General features: G+C 39.7%; 1 protein-coding gene across 3 annotated transcripts in view; it reads right to left on the reverse strand.

Moving 5' to 3' along the window:
• Nucleotides 1-15,318, reverse strand: part of cfap58 (cilia and flagella associated protein 58) — a 20,452-nt gene extending 5,134 nt beyond the window's left edge. Inside the window, exons 1-18 of one of the 3 annotated variants that reach the window (XM_067607300.1) lie at nt 15,210-15,318; nt 14,466-14,735; nt 14,084-14,232; nt 13,846-13,996; nt 13,428-13,622; nt 11,921-12,058; nt 11,320-11,479; nt 9,562-9,644; nt 9,284-9,475; nt 8,994-9,155; nt 8,742-8,888; nt 8,281-8,421; nt 7,768-7,991; nt 7,309-7,417; nt 7,005-7,109; nt 5,583-5,702; nt 4,957-5,081; nt 4,326-4,425 (exon numbers count right to left, since the gene is read on the reverse strand). In XM_067607300.1, the coding sequence (XP_067463401.1) occupies nt 4,326-4,425; nt 4,957-5,081; nt 5,583-5,702; nt 7,005-7,109; nt 7,309-7,417; nt 7,768-7,991; nt 8,281-8,421; nt 8,742-8,888; nt 8,994-9,155; nt 9,284-9,475; nt 9,562-9,644; nt 11,320-11,479; nt 11,921-12,058; nt 13,428-13,622; nt 13,846-13,996; nt 14,084-14,232; nt 14,466-14,735; nt 15,210-15,215 (2,577 nt within the window). In that variant the 5' untranslated portion in view covers nt 15,216-15,318. Of the gene's footprint in view, nt 1-2,492; nt 4,426-4,956; nt 5,082-5,582; nt 5,703-7,004; nt 7,126-7,308; nt 7,418-7,767; nt 7,992-8,280; nt 8,422-8,741; nt 8,889-8,993; nt 9,156-9,283; nt 9,476-9,561; nt 9,645-11,319; nt 11,480-11,920; nt 12,059-13,427; nt 13,623-13,845; nt 13,997-14,083; nt 14,233-14,465; nt 14,736-15,209 lie in introns of those variants that run through there. The other 2 variants (XM_067607301.1, XM_067607302.1) reach the window with 2 other exon arrangements.
• Nucleotides 15,319-15,583: the final 265 nt, after the last annotated feature.

Below are 15,583 nucleotides of genomic sequence, written 5' to 3' on the forward strand. Positions count from 1 at the left end.
CCCACAAAACAAGAGAAAGAAAAGGAAGAAAAGGAGATCTCACCAGTCAGAGGCCTCCCATTACTACGGCAACATAGCTCACACAGCCAAGCATTGCACAGACGCTGGTTGCCATGGTTATACTGTAATTGTACTGGCTAAAGAATTACTCTACAAGCAACACAGAGGAACAAGAAGGAGAGAGCTCTCACTCTGTTGTCCTTTTTGAATACAGTAAACACTGCCAGAAGTGGCTGTAAATGTTCTGCCTTTGTAAGTTTTGTAAATATATAGAATTTGACTTTTTGTAAATTTGTATAAGAACATAGGAAATAGCCATACTGCACACTGATAACCTGAGGCGCCAGATGGTTTCTTACACAGAACCATCTCACAAGTCATCCATCGAAACTGTTTGGAAAAGGGCAGGCACTTTCAAAAAAATACTTGGCAGGTGATTGGATGAACCATTTGTCTATCATCGTCTTTCCTCGCAAGGCGGCTGGATTTGTGACGCTGATTTGTCCGAATTACCGGTAGTTCGGACACAAGCACATAACTTGAAGCCTGTAAAGATGGATTCTTGAGAGATCAAGAGATCCAGCTGCCTCACAAGGTAATAATAAATTATATTTGCAGTGACATTCATTTGATATTAAATGTGCAGTGTCTTTTTGTTTAAATTTGTGATGAATGTACAGCATACTGTATATCCAGTATGCACATTTACTGTAACAAGTGAATAATGACAGCTGTTGCAGGTTATCATAAGATGGAGACAGATTATATTTCAAGTGTCATTGCACTCAAACACTTCAGCAGCTGATTTCACTGATTAGCACACCTTCAGTCTGCTAACGAGCTGCTGCTGTGTTGGTCTAAACAATGGATCAGTGGATGAGGCGCTGTTTGCCCTGAAGTGATTCTCAAAGGAGGATCTTCCCCTGCATATAAATCCCACACTTATAATGATTAGAAGACCCAAAATACAACTGTGGCTTTACCATACATTGTGCCAAGTACAGTTTAGGGCAAAAAATCATTTCATGTACGGAGACCACAGGACTATATAAATGACGTAAGTTAATATGTGTTTGTCTGTGTGTCATAACTTAGTAAAGGGAGATTATAAGAGAGTAACGCATTGAAAAACACACGCCCATAGCAGCATACTGCAGCTGTAAGGAGTCCTGAGATCAGCACAAATCACAGTGCGTTCATTGCACTGTCCAACATGAACAGAATTTAATGAGAATTAGATTCTGCAGCTCATGAGAATCCTTCATTTGGATGTCTCAAAATCCATACATATACATTATATATAATACAATCCTAACAAACATAACAAATATACATGTAAAAAACACATTTTGATCCATGTTTTCCAAAGAATACTGGTCAATATTATGTCTGTATTTTGCTGACATCTTGTGGTGATCAGAGGGATATCATGTCAATAACTTGCTTATGCCACATGATATCTCAGTTATAACAGGATGGTAATATGATGTAATATCAATAAATTAGCCTTCCACCACCATCAAATATCACAAGGATTAGAGACTTGATGTCAAAACAAGATCTAGATCAACTTGTACATGCTTTTATCTCTAGCAGGCTGGACTACTGCAACGGACTGTTCACAGGTCTGTCTGATCAGACAGATTCAGCATATCCAGAATCCTGCAGCCAGGGTTGTAACAAGGACCTAAAAAGCTCAGCATATAACCAGGTGTCAGATCACTACACTGCTTACAAGTTTCTCAGAGAATCAACTTCAAAATAATATTGCTTGTTCATAAATCATTGAACGGTTTAAGTACTAGATACATATCAGATCTCCTTACCCGGTACAAACCCTGCGGATCTCTCAGGTTGGCTGGTTGATCCCAGAGTCCAAACTAAACATGCTGAAGCTGTGGAACATTTGCCAGAAGAGCTAAGATTTGAGACACCACTGACTACTTTCAAATCCAAGCTAAAGACCTTCCTGTTTGCCGTTGTTTTTAATTAGTGTAATACTCTGTAAAACTCTAGAGCTACAATTTAATATGCGTGCACAACTTATTGCAAACCAACTTGCACTTTTTATTATTGTCCTTATGATTTGACTTGCTTCTAAAAATTGATTTTTTTTATCTTGTCAAATTTAGGTGTTTGTATATTTTTATTATTTTTATTCTGTGTGCTTTTATTGTTATCATTTGTTTTTGTTATGTGCTTTGCCAGTGTAGTCTGGTATGAAATGTGCTCTATATAAATACATTTGCCTCGCCTAATATCAGACCTGGGTGGTCTCATTATGTCTCTTACTGGAGGACTGAGACTTGAACATATTTGAGGCTGGATGGATTATTTTCATTATAACAGATGACATTTCATTTCTAGTGCAAACAATGGCTGACCTGAGGTGAATTCCCATTTGTTTTGCTTTCCATCCTTTTCTTGAAATGAAATCTGTGCAAAGTTTTGTCTTCAATATCAGACATGACAAAGCCACAAAAAGTCGCCAATATATATCATCTCTTTATTAAATCTCTTTAGTGTTTATTTACTGCCCGTCAGAGGTTTCTGAACATCCTACAATATTGCACTTCTCATTTCTCAAAGTGCTCTTTACAAGTCAGTAACAAAGCAAATGACAAATGTCACACACTCAGACAAATAAAAGAACATCAATAAAAGGTACGCAGAAGAAAACGTTAATAGTAGCAGCGTTTGCTAGTAGTGTCAGGTGTGTTTGGACAAAAACAACAGTCCCATTTCATAAAAAGATTCCTCACACACTGACAAATAGCAGAGGAGGCTGGAGATGCAAATGAATCAATTTATTTCATGTGCAAAAAGTGACACAAAAAACATAACAAAAAAATGAAGTAGTTAGAAAGCCTGTTTATGTCTCTAGAGTCATGTGTAGAAGTTGTGCTGACGATGGTCCTTTGACCAAAACCTTCACTTTTTGTCACATTTTTCTCATTGTGGCACTTTTTGCACATGAAATAAATAGAATGAATAGCTTCTTCTACCTGTATGTCAGTGTGCAGGCAAAGTTTTTATGAAATAAGATGTGATGTCCAAAGATTTTCAAAAGCTGTCCATAATGAATGGAATCTTCAGCCTTTGCACTGCTGCTCTCAGAGAAGGACATGCTTCATCTGTATCACCTGCAGCTCTACCTGTTCTCACTGCTGGAGAATATATCTCTTTTCTGCATAATAATTTGTGTGAAATTGATTATTTTAGCGTTATATATACATTTCACTTCCCAAAGGCCCATTACTAAACATGCATAAGAGTGTTCACATGTGCTTCCCATGGTGGTTCCTCTGCATATTGAAAGAGTCATATAGAATCTATATGGAGGGAACCTGCTTGTCCATATTTGTGTTGGTAATATTTAATGTAGCTGGATATGTAGTTTTATAGCACAATGTCTTCCAACCCTCCAAAGTCTAGTTTAAGCCTCAAGAGACAAGCAGCATGAACATTTGCACATTTCATAAAATGATTTGTTGATGAGCGCCCCTAACCCTGATTCAGAACCAATCATGTGCTTAACAGGCCAATATATACTCTGTTTGTACTGTGAGTGTTTGATGATGACATGTGTGCAAAAACCATGTTCTAAAGTCTGCTTTGCCACATTTAGATTGTGGTCTAAAGTTACTGTCCACTCAGACTGAGAGAAAGACATAAATTGCTGAACATAGCGAGGGACAACAGGCTGTAGTTTTGAAATGTTTCTTTGCAAGAAAGAATAAGAACATGACTTGATGTGTTGCTCAGGGTTTATATAGTGATCAAAAGTATCGCCTGAGTTCTTGGAGCATGATTTAGTACAATAGGTCATATCAGTATCATGCATCTACATTGTGAAAGTCTTTTTCAGAGAGGTCATGATTGCTTGATAGTTAAATACAAGGTGCATGAAACCCTTGCTGATGATGTGGACCAGACAGTGTTTTCTTTTCAAATGATGTAAAAGGTGGAAGATGGATGGATTATAGAATATAGAATATTTCTTTACAATCTATCTATAATTGTTTTTTTCATCCCGATTTTCCATATTGCCATTTGCTATTTTGATCTATTCTGTACACACAATATGTATGACATGTCTGTCCATCCTAGAAGAGGGATCCCTCCTCTGTTGATCTTCCTGAGGTTTCTTCTGTTTTTTCCCTCTTAAAGGGTTTTTTTGGTGGATTTTTTATCTGATTTGAGGGTCTAAGGATAGAGGGACTGTAAAGCCCCCTGAGGCAAATTTGTGATTTGTGATTTTGGGCTATATAAATAAAAATGGACTTGGCTAGAATATTCTTTTAAAATTGCCATTATCTTCTCACAGGGTTGTCGATCCTGAAGCCTCCTCCAGTGAAGTGTGGTTTGCTGCTCAGCTGTGGCAGCGGTTCCAGCTGCTCCACCTTGGTCTTGGTCCTCTGCTCACTGAGGAAACACACAGAGCACCAAGACATAAGAGAATAAATGTGAGGATTGATGTCTAGGCAGGACTTTAGAGAATCTATCCATGCTTTCATCTCCAGCAGGTTAGATTACTCTAGTCTTCTTTTCTCAGGTCTCCCCAAAACAACTCTGGCAACTTCAGCTCATTCAGAATGCTGCTTTGACTTCAATAAAAGGCATGCAGAAGAAAAAGGCAATAGTAGCAGCGTTTGCTAGTAGTGTCAGGTGTGTTTGGACAAAAACAACAGTCTCATTTCATAAAAAGATTCTTCACACACTGACAAAATAGCAGAAGAGCCTGGAGATGAAGATGAATCCATTTATTTCATGTGCAAAAAGTGAAACAGTGGAAAAATGTGAAAACAGGGGACGTGACTTTTTGTCACATTTTTTATTGTGACACTTAATGCACATGAAGTAAATAGAATGAATAGCTTTGTCTGCTTTTATGTCGGTGTGCAGGCAATGTTTTTATGAAATAAGTTGTGAGACCGACCAGTAGATTAAGCTCACCTGTGAAGCTTTTTCTGGCTCAGGTACTTCTTCTTGATGTTTGCCAGCTCATTGGCCAATCTTTGATTCTCACTTTTGTACTCATTCATCTTTGAGTCGACCACTCTCAGCTCAGCTATCAACGCCTGTGGAATCAGAGACAAAATATCAGTTTTGTTTATAGATATGTATATATATTGTATGTTGACCATTTGACTTTGGTAAAAATGTGTCAATGAAAGGATTGGCTGTCTGAAGCAATATGGACTCACAAGTCCAAAAATAAATAGACACAGATCTAATGAAGTTTGGCATTTCTTCTTGCAATATACTATAAATGTTGGATGTTGTTTTGACGCAATTTGTTCTACATAATTAAAATCGTTCCACTGACTTTTCATACAAGCCTTCATCAGATCAGAAACATATTGGGGCTTTCATTCTGACAAAGGCCTTCACTGGACCAATTTTTTATGGAATGATTTTATTTGCAGAACAAGTAACAACTGTTGTCTACACTTGCATGTTTTTAATGGACACTGAGGATTTTGAGGGACTAAAACATATAGTTGACTTGGGAAACATTGAATCTAATGGGGTCAAATAAGACAACATGAAGGACTGGGATACTACAAGGAGCTGAGGACCTTGAGCTTTTTGGTTCTCTCTCTGATCGTCCACTGGCAATGCTGGAGCTGCTCCGCTGCCTCTGGACCCGGCTGCCGGGCCAGAATGTGCTTCAGCTCCACATACAGCTTCTCCTTTTCCTTGGAGGGGAAATATGAAGGAAGGAAGAAAACATTTATTCTGATTATTTCAATTAGGAAAAGGCACCAAAACTTGCAACTCCACTCCAGATCTGGTTTAAAGCCACTATGTGTTTGTAGAAAAATGAAAGAATACAAGAAAGGCTGGTGTAGTCTGTGTGCTGCTTTGAGCTCATTCATTGTCAGTGTTGCAGGGTGCGGTCTGTGAGGGGGCGTGCATCGCTGTATGCCACAGCGTTTTCCTTGATGCTGCCACCAAATAATGTCCAAGTCAAACATTTTCAGGCAGAATTACTACAATACTGATCTAAGCAGCACAAGATATATTTGTAATCACACATTCCTCGCTGAGAGAATTGAAGGATATAAAAATATTGCTATAAATTGTTTTAATTTATCAATTTAAGTCTTACAAAGTTGAGTAAACAGCAGAAACCTAAAGTAAATCAATATTTGCTGTGAGCAGCTTTGCCTTTAAAACAGCAGCAGTTCTCCTCGGTTCACTTTAACACAGTTTTTCATGGTAACTTGCAGGTAGGTTGTTGTAACCATCCTGGAGAAAGAATGTTCCTCTGTGGATTTATTATTTAGTCCATCTCAGGTGCTTCTTCATGTAATCCCAGATTGACTCCATGATGTTGAGATCAGGGCTCTGTGGGGGCCAAACCATACCATCTGTTGTAGGACTCATCATTCTTCTTGTTGCTGAAAATAGTTCTTTATGACTCTAGCTGTATGCTTGGGGTCATTGTCGTGTCATGAATAAATTTTGGACCAATCAGACACCTCCCTGATGATATTGCATAATGGATAAGAATCTAAACATCTAGGGTACCTAAAACTTTTGCACAGTACTGTATCTTATTCCTGCTCCAAAAAACTATTAAAAACACATCAATCAGCCACACTGTTGCACTGGGTGACATGTTCCTTCATTACATATACAACCAAATGTGGATTTATTGGCCACAGAAAATAGTCCCCAACAAATGCAATTTTTCTTGCTGTTTGAGCACCATTTGTGAGCACCGTTTCAGTGCTTAAAATAAACGATTTCTTATTCTTTTATTATTCTGCATGTTTGAGGGTCTGCCTATTAACTTGGCTGTCATCGTCTCTTAGTGTTAGCATCTAAGCAGCTGGCTGCTGTTCTCCCAATAATGACTTTCCCATATGAATACAACAACAGAGGCTGAAGGGAGGTAATGCTCCTTTTTGGAGAAATCCCATCGCACATTCTCCAGGGTAACGCCATGTTACCCTGGAGAATGTGTACACACTGAGAAGTGAAGGGAGTGTTACCTGTAATAGGAGTTCTCTTTCCTCAAGCTCTTGAGTTTTGGCGATCAGTCGTTTCTGTAAGGACTGAATCTTCTGGATGAGTTCGTATTTGCTGGGGTCACTGCCCTGCAGGGGAGAGTCACTGACATAATGTTAATGGCCTGACCTTTTCCTGTTCGAATAATGAGGTTTATTCTGCTCAAACAGGCCAAATGTCTGTCGGAGAGATACCTTTGAATATCTTTCACATAAATAAAAAAATAACAAATATGGCAGTGATGTTTTCAAGCTAACCCACACAGACACTTCTAAACAAGTCCTTCACCTCCAGTCGTCTCCATCTATGAATATTTATGGGCTTCAGCTGTTCCTCCAGCACACTGTTCCTCGTCCTTTCTCTGAGCAGCTCCCTCTGCAGGTGGAACAGCTCTCGTCTGCAACACAGCAAATCCACTGTAGTATTTCACACGATGTCTGACCTTTATACCTAACTATATCTGATCTAAGAAAAACAGGAAATACCAGCAAAGCAAAAAGCTTCTGGTGCTTGGGCTGGTTACAATCATAATCATATCATGGAGATTATTCCTACCTCCTACTCTGTATCTCTCTCCACATCGCTCCATCGTGCACTTCTATCCTACATACAGTTCTCTGTAGGTTATCTCATTCTTTCTCCATCCTGCCCTTTGTGCTCAGTGCTCATGTCCTGCCCTCCTTCCTCTCTTTCTCCAAATTCTTCTCTTTTCTCTTTATCCTGCTCAGCCTCTCTTCTCTCTTTTACCTCAAGTCCTGTGTGTTGGGTACAGTCTTGTCCAGGATGTTCTTCTTGCGCCGGAGCCTCTTGATCTCCAGCTTGAGGAGGTGGATGTCTTCCATCCTCTGGTTGTAGTGGAAGTCCCCCTTGCTCAGGATCGATTGCTGGATCCTGATCTTCTCATACAGCAGGGCACGCTCATCGTTGCGGTGTAGCAGCTGCTTGCCCAGGTTGTCCCGCTCTCTGATCACCTTGAGAGATGTTTCATCCACAAATAATGAGACACAGAAAGGAAACCCCATTTCAGAACTATATCTGTCATTCTGTCTTTGGGTGCTTCTCATTTGTCTTAACACTTTGTGTTAACATGAGACATTTCTTTTGAATGTATTAATTATTTGCATCTAAATTCATTGATATTCTGTTTGCATATGAATTACTTAATAATCTGGGTTATGATGAGAACCTGAGGATAAAGGTGACATGAAACAAGACAGCCATTCTCTACCTCTTCTTCTCTACCTCGTTCTCTATCTTTACCTGTTCCAGTTGTTTCCTCTGTCGGATTTGCTCGTCATCACCGTCGGCTATAATCTTCTGCAGTTTTTGTTGCTCTGCTTTCTGACTGTCAATGCGCTGCTTTGTTTCCTCCAGCTGAAGCTTAATCATCTGCAGCTCCCCCTGTAGCAGGACACAGAGAGGACACACACATGCATACACAAACGCTATTCAGGCTCCGTTATGAAAGTGAAAAAACACTGGCTCTCTTTGGCTTAGATGCTGGTTAGTGGTTTTCCCAGTACTACATGTACTTGCCATGACAACTGTCAACTGAATGCAATGTTAAACAAAACACATGGAGTACAATGAGCTTCTTGTGGTAGAACAAACTGAAGTTAAATCCACAATTATTTATTTAGCAGACTAACTAAAAGGGCAAAATACCAATCTGAATGATGATGAGGAGCTCAGAAGCACTGAGGAAGATCGGGCTGTGGTACCTTGAGAGTCTCATTATCCTTCTCTAAGCGCTTGTGCTCCTGCTGATCTTTGGCAAGGGCCAGCTCCTTCCCAGTGATCTCATCTCTCAACCGGGTGACCTGGTTGTTCATGGTCTTCATCTTCCTCTTCATCTCTGCAATCTCTTCCTGAGAGGCGGAGAGACAGCGGAAGGAGGAAAAGAAGAAGCTGGCTGGCTGACTGTGTGATTAACAAACAAACAGCTTTGGATGACAACAACACTTCATTCCTACCTGAGCCTCGATGAGGTTTTTGCTGTACAGGTTTCTTTCAGACACGACAGACTCCAGCAGGTTCTCTTGCTGTTTGAGCTTGCACTCTGCCTCAGTGACCTTCTTCCTCCAGTCAAATATCTCCATCTCTTTTACTTCTACGTCATTCATTTTTTGTTGCACCTGCAGAAGAGAGGAAAAGCTTATTCCTGCTTTATTGATGCTCGCTACTACTATAAAAATCATCTTGTAAAATTCAAATAAATTCAAATAATGAAATCCAATAATCTAGTCGTTCTGCGTTGACCTGCCTTCTGCATGAGGTTGCTGGTCTCGTTGATGTAGCGGTCACGTTCTTTCTCCAGCTGCTGGATGATCTTGCGCTGCTTCTGGGCCTCCTGCCGGTAGCCGCTGGTCTCGTGTTCCAAGGTTTTCTTGTCCTGCTCGAGGAGCTTCACCAGGTTCTGCTGTTTCTCAGACGAGTGCGCAGCTTTGATCGTGTTCTATTGATTGGGACCGTAGACACATATACAGTTACATGAGGAAATGTATGTTAATTCTCAGGTTGAATGTGTGTCTCAGCAGATACCTTATTCAAGATGTCTCTCTCTCTGATCAGCTCGTCTATGGTTTTCTTGTCAGCTTCAACTTGCTTTTGGGAAGATTCAAGATCTGCAGAGGGAGGAAGATGAGGACAGCTTGTATTGACAGTGACAATGATGAGAATACAGACAGTGATGATAATACAAAGTACAAAGAGAATGAAGTACATCACTAGGATCAGTACATACAGCACAGTGCCAGAAACAAACACATGGGCTGTGATAAGACATGGCCATTTCTTCTTCTCTCAGTCACCTCATAAAGTTGTTGAGCCTCCTGCCAGCTCCTGCAATCTATCCATCACCCCGATGACCCTTATTTATGTAAAAGTGCATTTTTAGCTCAGATAAACCTGCTGATAGTATTTAGAGAACTATGTCATTGTCATGGACTCTGTTCTTTAGGATTTCTGTGTTACACATCTGTTGTCCAGTCTTTTTGGTCATTTGGTTTTGCTCGTTTATAATATTTGGTTGGTTGGTTTGAAGGACTTTCTTGCACTCTTGGTTAGCTTGTGGTGTTGTGTACTTGGGTTTATGTTCATGTTTATTCTTGGAATGTTAAATATATGCTGGGTTGTATAAAGAGTATTGTGTTTTCTGGGTTTTGGTTTTCTGTAGCTGTGTTCCTGCACTCCTCTCTGTCTGTTTTTCCCCTCCACATCTGCCCTGCATCATGTTCGTCAGCCCTGCCCTGGTCCCAGTGTCTTCCCAGCGTATCAGTTCCCATCCTGCCCTTGTGTCTTGCCACCTGTTCCTTGTTGTCTGCTTAGTTTCGTTTGTATTTAAGTTTTCTGTTCAGTCTTTGTCGAGTCATCTGCTCAGTTTGGTCTGTTCTGCTCAGCCTGCAATGTTCCTGTGTCTCAGCTTCTTTTGAGTTCTTCAATAAATATTCTGCCTTTCATCCCGTCTGCCTGCTGTCTTTTGCATTTGGGTCCACCTGCTCTGCTCTCCCTGTGACAGTCATTGTTAAGAAACAACATTTTCAGCAGCTGCTACAGTTCCACAGTTGAGTTCCTGCTCCACAGTTTCCACTATGATGGATTGATACCTGTTCCAGAATAATTCTCTGAATTTTCATTGCAGGATTAATGCTTCTAAATTAGAAATGACTATACTGGTATAATGATAAACAATACTATTAAAAAACTAGTATATTTTTATTAATTCACATTTTTGTTTTCTCTGTTCACTCATCTCATTTTTTTACCTTCTTCCAAGACCTCCAGATGTACATGTGTTGGGAATAATGTGTTACTCATTGTTTTGTATTGTACTATGCAGGGGCATTGTGAATTAGCAAATACATGCATATCCACATATGAATGTATCAGAAGACGTACTTGTGGGTATGAGTGGGATACTACCACACACACTTATGTTTTTAGACAGACTTGTGTGTGCACAAATCTGTAGATGTGTTGGGAAGATACACATCTGTATATTATGTTTAATGTTAGTAGTATAAATACTTGGTATAAAACAGTCTAAATAACTGCAAACATTCATACACATTTGATTTCAAATGCTCCTGCTTTTTTTGTCTTATTGGCTAATTGTCTATTTGTAATCATATGCTTGCATGTTGTACATGATGCTTATGATGAATGTTTAGGTTTCATCATCTCATGCCACACTGAGAACATATTTAAGCTTTAGACTGATGAGCTCACAGGGGCACAGGCAGGGTACACAGATGATGATGATTTATGTCAGACTGTGAAACACAAAGCGAGCTCCCGTACCCTTCTCCAGACCAACGATCTGAGCTTTCAATGTCTCCTTCTGCACGTCCACATCAGCTTTCTGATCCTCCATCTGGTGAAATTTTTTCTGGATGGCTTCTCTCATCTTTGTTTGTTTGGCAATCTCCTGGCGCATCTGATTCACCTCTTCTTCTCTCATCTGACAGGCGGGTGGAGTTGTATGAAGCATTACACCGAGGTAGCAGGGAGGGAGGAAGGTTTTGAAAAAGGAGATGAGAGTGGATAACAGATGTTGTGCGCACATATTAGGGCTATAACTCATTAAACAAATTTTCAATGTCTCTCTAGGAAATTAACTGAAGGGAACAAAACTGTTTCACATTGCTGAGGACAAATATAACAACCCTTTTAGGTTTTTACTGGGAGTATGAGTGCCCCCTCATGGTTCAATAGAAGAAAATCATTATCAGGTATCCTCCACTGATGTAGATTTGAGAAACTTCAGAGAAAAAACCGAGAAACATTCAAAGAAACAGCTTGTTATTCACTGCACTGATTGAGCGTGCACAACACCGGTGCAAGTTTCAGGATGTTTTCCGAAGTGAGTTGATGAGAAGTGTGTTGCTGGACCAACATGTACCTTGAGTTCATTTGTGTTCTGCTGGTTTTCTAAAGACAGGTGTTCTTTGACTGATGAGAGCTGCTCACACTCCTGCTGCAGCTTGGTGTTCTTTACTTGCATCTGCTCCAGCTCCTTGGTGGCTCGCTCATTCAAGATCTGTCACAGTCAGGGAGGATATTGAGGAGAGGCAGGAAATGATGTGTGTTTATTACAAAACAGTATGAGGTCTCTGTACGAGGTGTCATTTAGAAAATGAATCACTGCAAGTGATTCATTTTATCATTTAGTATTTAAGTGATTAACTGACAATTACATGCGTATTGGTTTTAAAATGTTAGAGTTAACTATCCTAAATGGTAACAGATGGCAGTAATGTGTTCTTTAAATGAATATTCTACTATTGTACCCTTTAGTTTTGTATACTGGTTTCATAGAATAGTTAACTGGCTTATAGCTTATTTATTTAAATATATTTTTGCTTCTGAATAGATGAGTGACAAGATAGAAAAGATAAGATGAAACCTGAATCATATGCTATGATTTCAACCTAACAGAACATCTGTGGGAGGTTTTGGAGGGTTTTGATGGTGCTCTCTACCGCCATTATTAAAACACCAGATGAGGGAGGGAGGGAGTGTTTTGGAGATGTTTGTTCCATCCCTCCAGCAGAGTTTCAGAGACAGAGAATCTATGCCAAAGTGCACAGAAGCTGTTCTGGGGGCTCATGAGGGCCTAACACCTTCCAGGTGTAGGTGTAAAACGTTTCCCACTCCTACCTGGAAACAAAATGCACTGCAATTTAGCCACTGGCACATTACATCAGCTGGTTCTGTAATAGATAATGATATGCTTCAGGTAAACCATGTGACTTTCATTACCACTGGGCTCTGTTTTATTTTTAATATTAGTATTATTTGGTAATTACTTAGCTGTAATTTAATTATTAACAGAGACAGTCGCAAACTACTCAAATGTCTCTCTCTGAGTGTTGATTAGGCTGCTTTTACTGTTAGAAAGGGACGATATCTGCACCATCACATATAGTTCCCAGCTAATCGTGGTCCAGTAAGCAATTTACACAAGTGTGATGTGAAAGCTTGAAGCCTCCAGTGCAGATATACTGAGAATGGATTCTGGATTTTTCAATCAGGGAGAAAGAGTTGTCATTTAAAGAATTTCTAACAAGGAAACTGAATTTTTTAATGGACATGAACAGATCAGACACAAAATTGTTATTCTAAGCTGAGTGTTTTTATATGTCTTAAATGTTTCTGGAAGGGATCTTTAAATTACAAGAGGACCAGCGAGTTCACTGAAGTAATTGGGGCTTTAATTGTTACTGGGCTGAGGATGAAAAATCACAGATACACTGTATGAAATCACTCCACCTACCCTAAGGAAACAAACTGCATCTGAATGGGGGCTTCAGACTTTATGTTGGTTTTATGTTTAATTTATCACTCATCTATATAACAGTTACATTACATTACACCATATAGAGTAGGTGCCCCAATCCTTTGTTCACCTTCAGCTCTTTCAGCTGCTGCTCCAATCTCTGCTGCTCCTCTTTGGCCCTTTGGCCCTGCAGATTCAGAGCTTTGATGTCCCCCATCTTGGTCTCCATGTTGACATGCAGCTGCTTCACCTCCTTGTCCAGCTTTTCCTTCAACCTCATCTCCCGGGAAATCTCATTCTGTTGCACTTGAAGCTCCTGTTGAAGCTGGATGTAGACACACAGAGCAGCAACAAGTTGGCATCAGAGCTGGATTTAATTTCAGGATCCCTATTAGAGTAGCCTCAGCATAGCAGTAGGTATTCTTTCCAGGGTTTACAGCTGGACTGGATTCACTTTCAAGTCTACTTTGCTTTGGCAAAATATTACATATTTAATTAGTTACATTAGAAGTCTGTTTTCTGTCAATGAGAATTTGATCCACATTTACCTGAGAGATATTCTCTAGAGCACTCTCCTTTTGGGCCTCTAACTCCTGCTGGGTTGCGATGACCTTGTTCAGTTTTTCTCTCAGACTCTCCACTGTTGTCAGCAGCTGGTCCCTCTCCTTGGTCACCTCCTCATTCATTTTTAGTAGATCGCTGAAAATACACATCACAGTTGGTCCCTTTCATTTTACCAATATACACAGTAAATTATGGAGAGCACGGGGGGGACAAATGTGTCACCTCTGCCTTTGGTCCATATAGAGGCCAGTTTGTTGTTCAGCCATTTTTGTTAGGTTGGCAACTTCTTCTTTTAAATTCCCGATGGTCTCTTTGTCCTTTTTCTCTTTATCATGAGCAGCATCAACCATTTTCCAGGCTTTATCCAGCTCCTAGAGTGTAAGCACAGGAACATTACAGCAAAAGTCTGTTAATGGAATGATGAATCTTGAAGGGAAAAAATGTAAAATATCATCTAAATATAATAAAATACAGTTCAGTCTACAGGTGGTCTAATACCCATGCTTGGAATTATGCTACATCAAGCCATACAAACTCTAAATAGCTAAATAAATAAAAAGATGTGCCACACAATACTGTAACCTCTTATAATTTGGCAGTATACCCTCTTTAGTGAAGTAATTGTTGTCTCATCTTCCTGGGACAGCTTCAGGGCAGCTGAGACTTTGGTTGAGGTGGACACAATCTCTGCATTCAGCTCCCTGCATTTGGACATTAGTCTCCTCTCATTCTCACGGGATTTCTTCAGTGCATGGATGAGTTTCTCATACTCCACCCGGATCTGGTCCATGCTCTTATCCCCAACAAGCTCATTGAGGATCATCTGGAACTCCTCCAAGGACTCAAACGTGTCATCTCCTGCTGGTCCTGGTTTCTGTAAGTACAGCAGAGACACAGACTACAAGTGACAATTTGTGAAGGCTGAGAGTGAGTTTAACAGGCTAGACTTGGCTCCTGTCCTGATGAAAAGAGAGGTTCCAGTCCACAGATAGGCTGCACAAAACAAATTACACAGGTACGTAACTTATGGTGTGTGAAAGTTATCACAGTTGAAATTATTTTTTTTATTTTAACTTTGACTTACTTACTTTAAAAAAAATAATTTTAAAGTGTTGACTTTATTTGAACATATACCTTACATTACGGTAAAGCCAATACATATTTGCAGAGTATTAGCGAACTTGCTACAGTTCACTTTCCACACGGTCTAATAGACGTCAAATTTGCAAAATTTCGACGACTTTGAACTTATTTTACTGACAATAACTTTAACCAGCGTTATTTTAAATGAATATACTGTATAAGTCAACGTTAAGTTGTTAACTTTTATGAGACCAAAAGGACTTACCTCCATTATATGAATCAAAAATTAAATGTAAAATAAGTGAGTCTTTAGAGCTAGCGTAGCATTGGTGTTAGTTTTGTCAATAGAATTGTTGACGTGAGTTGCTAAGCAACGACTGATCTCGCGAGAGAAAGAGCCGCTGGTCTGGAGGGTGAGACCACTGCTACACTGGAAAGTAACCGTGAGATTATACTAAATGTAAACAATGTCTGTCAAAGTCCTTCTACCAAGGATATTGCCCAGATAATTATCATTAATTCCATTCATTTAAGGATAAACTTAACATTTGCACTATAGCACAAATGTTTTAATGCCACTGTGCAAATAAATAAATGGGTAATCAACGAAATACAACATTGTACAACATATGTTAAATT

Source organism: Thunnus thynnus, chromosome 13 (genome assembly GCF_963924715.1).
Source record: "Thunnus thynnus chromosome 13, fThuThy2.1, whole genome shotgun sequence".
NCBI classification, from domain to species: domain Eukaryota; kingdom Metazoa; phylum Chordata; class Actinopteri; order Scombriformes; family Scombridae; genus Thunnus; species Thunnus thynnus.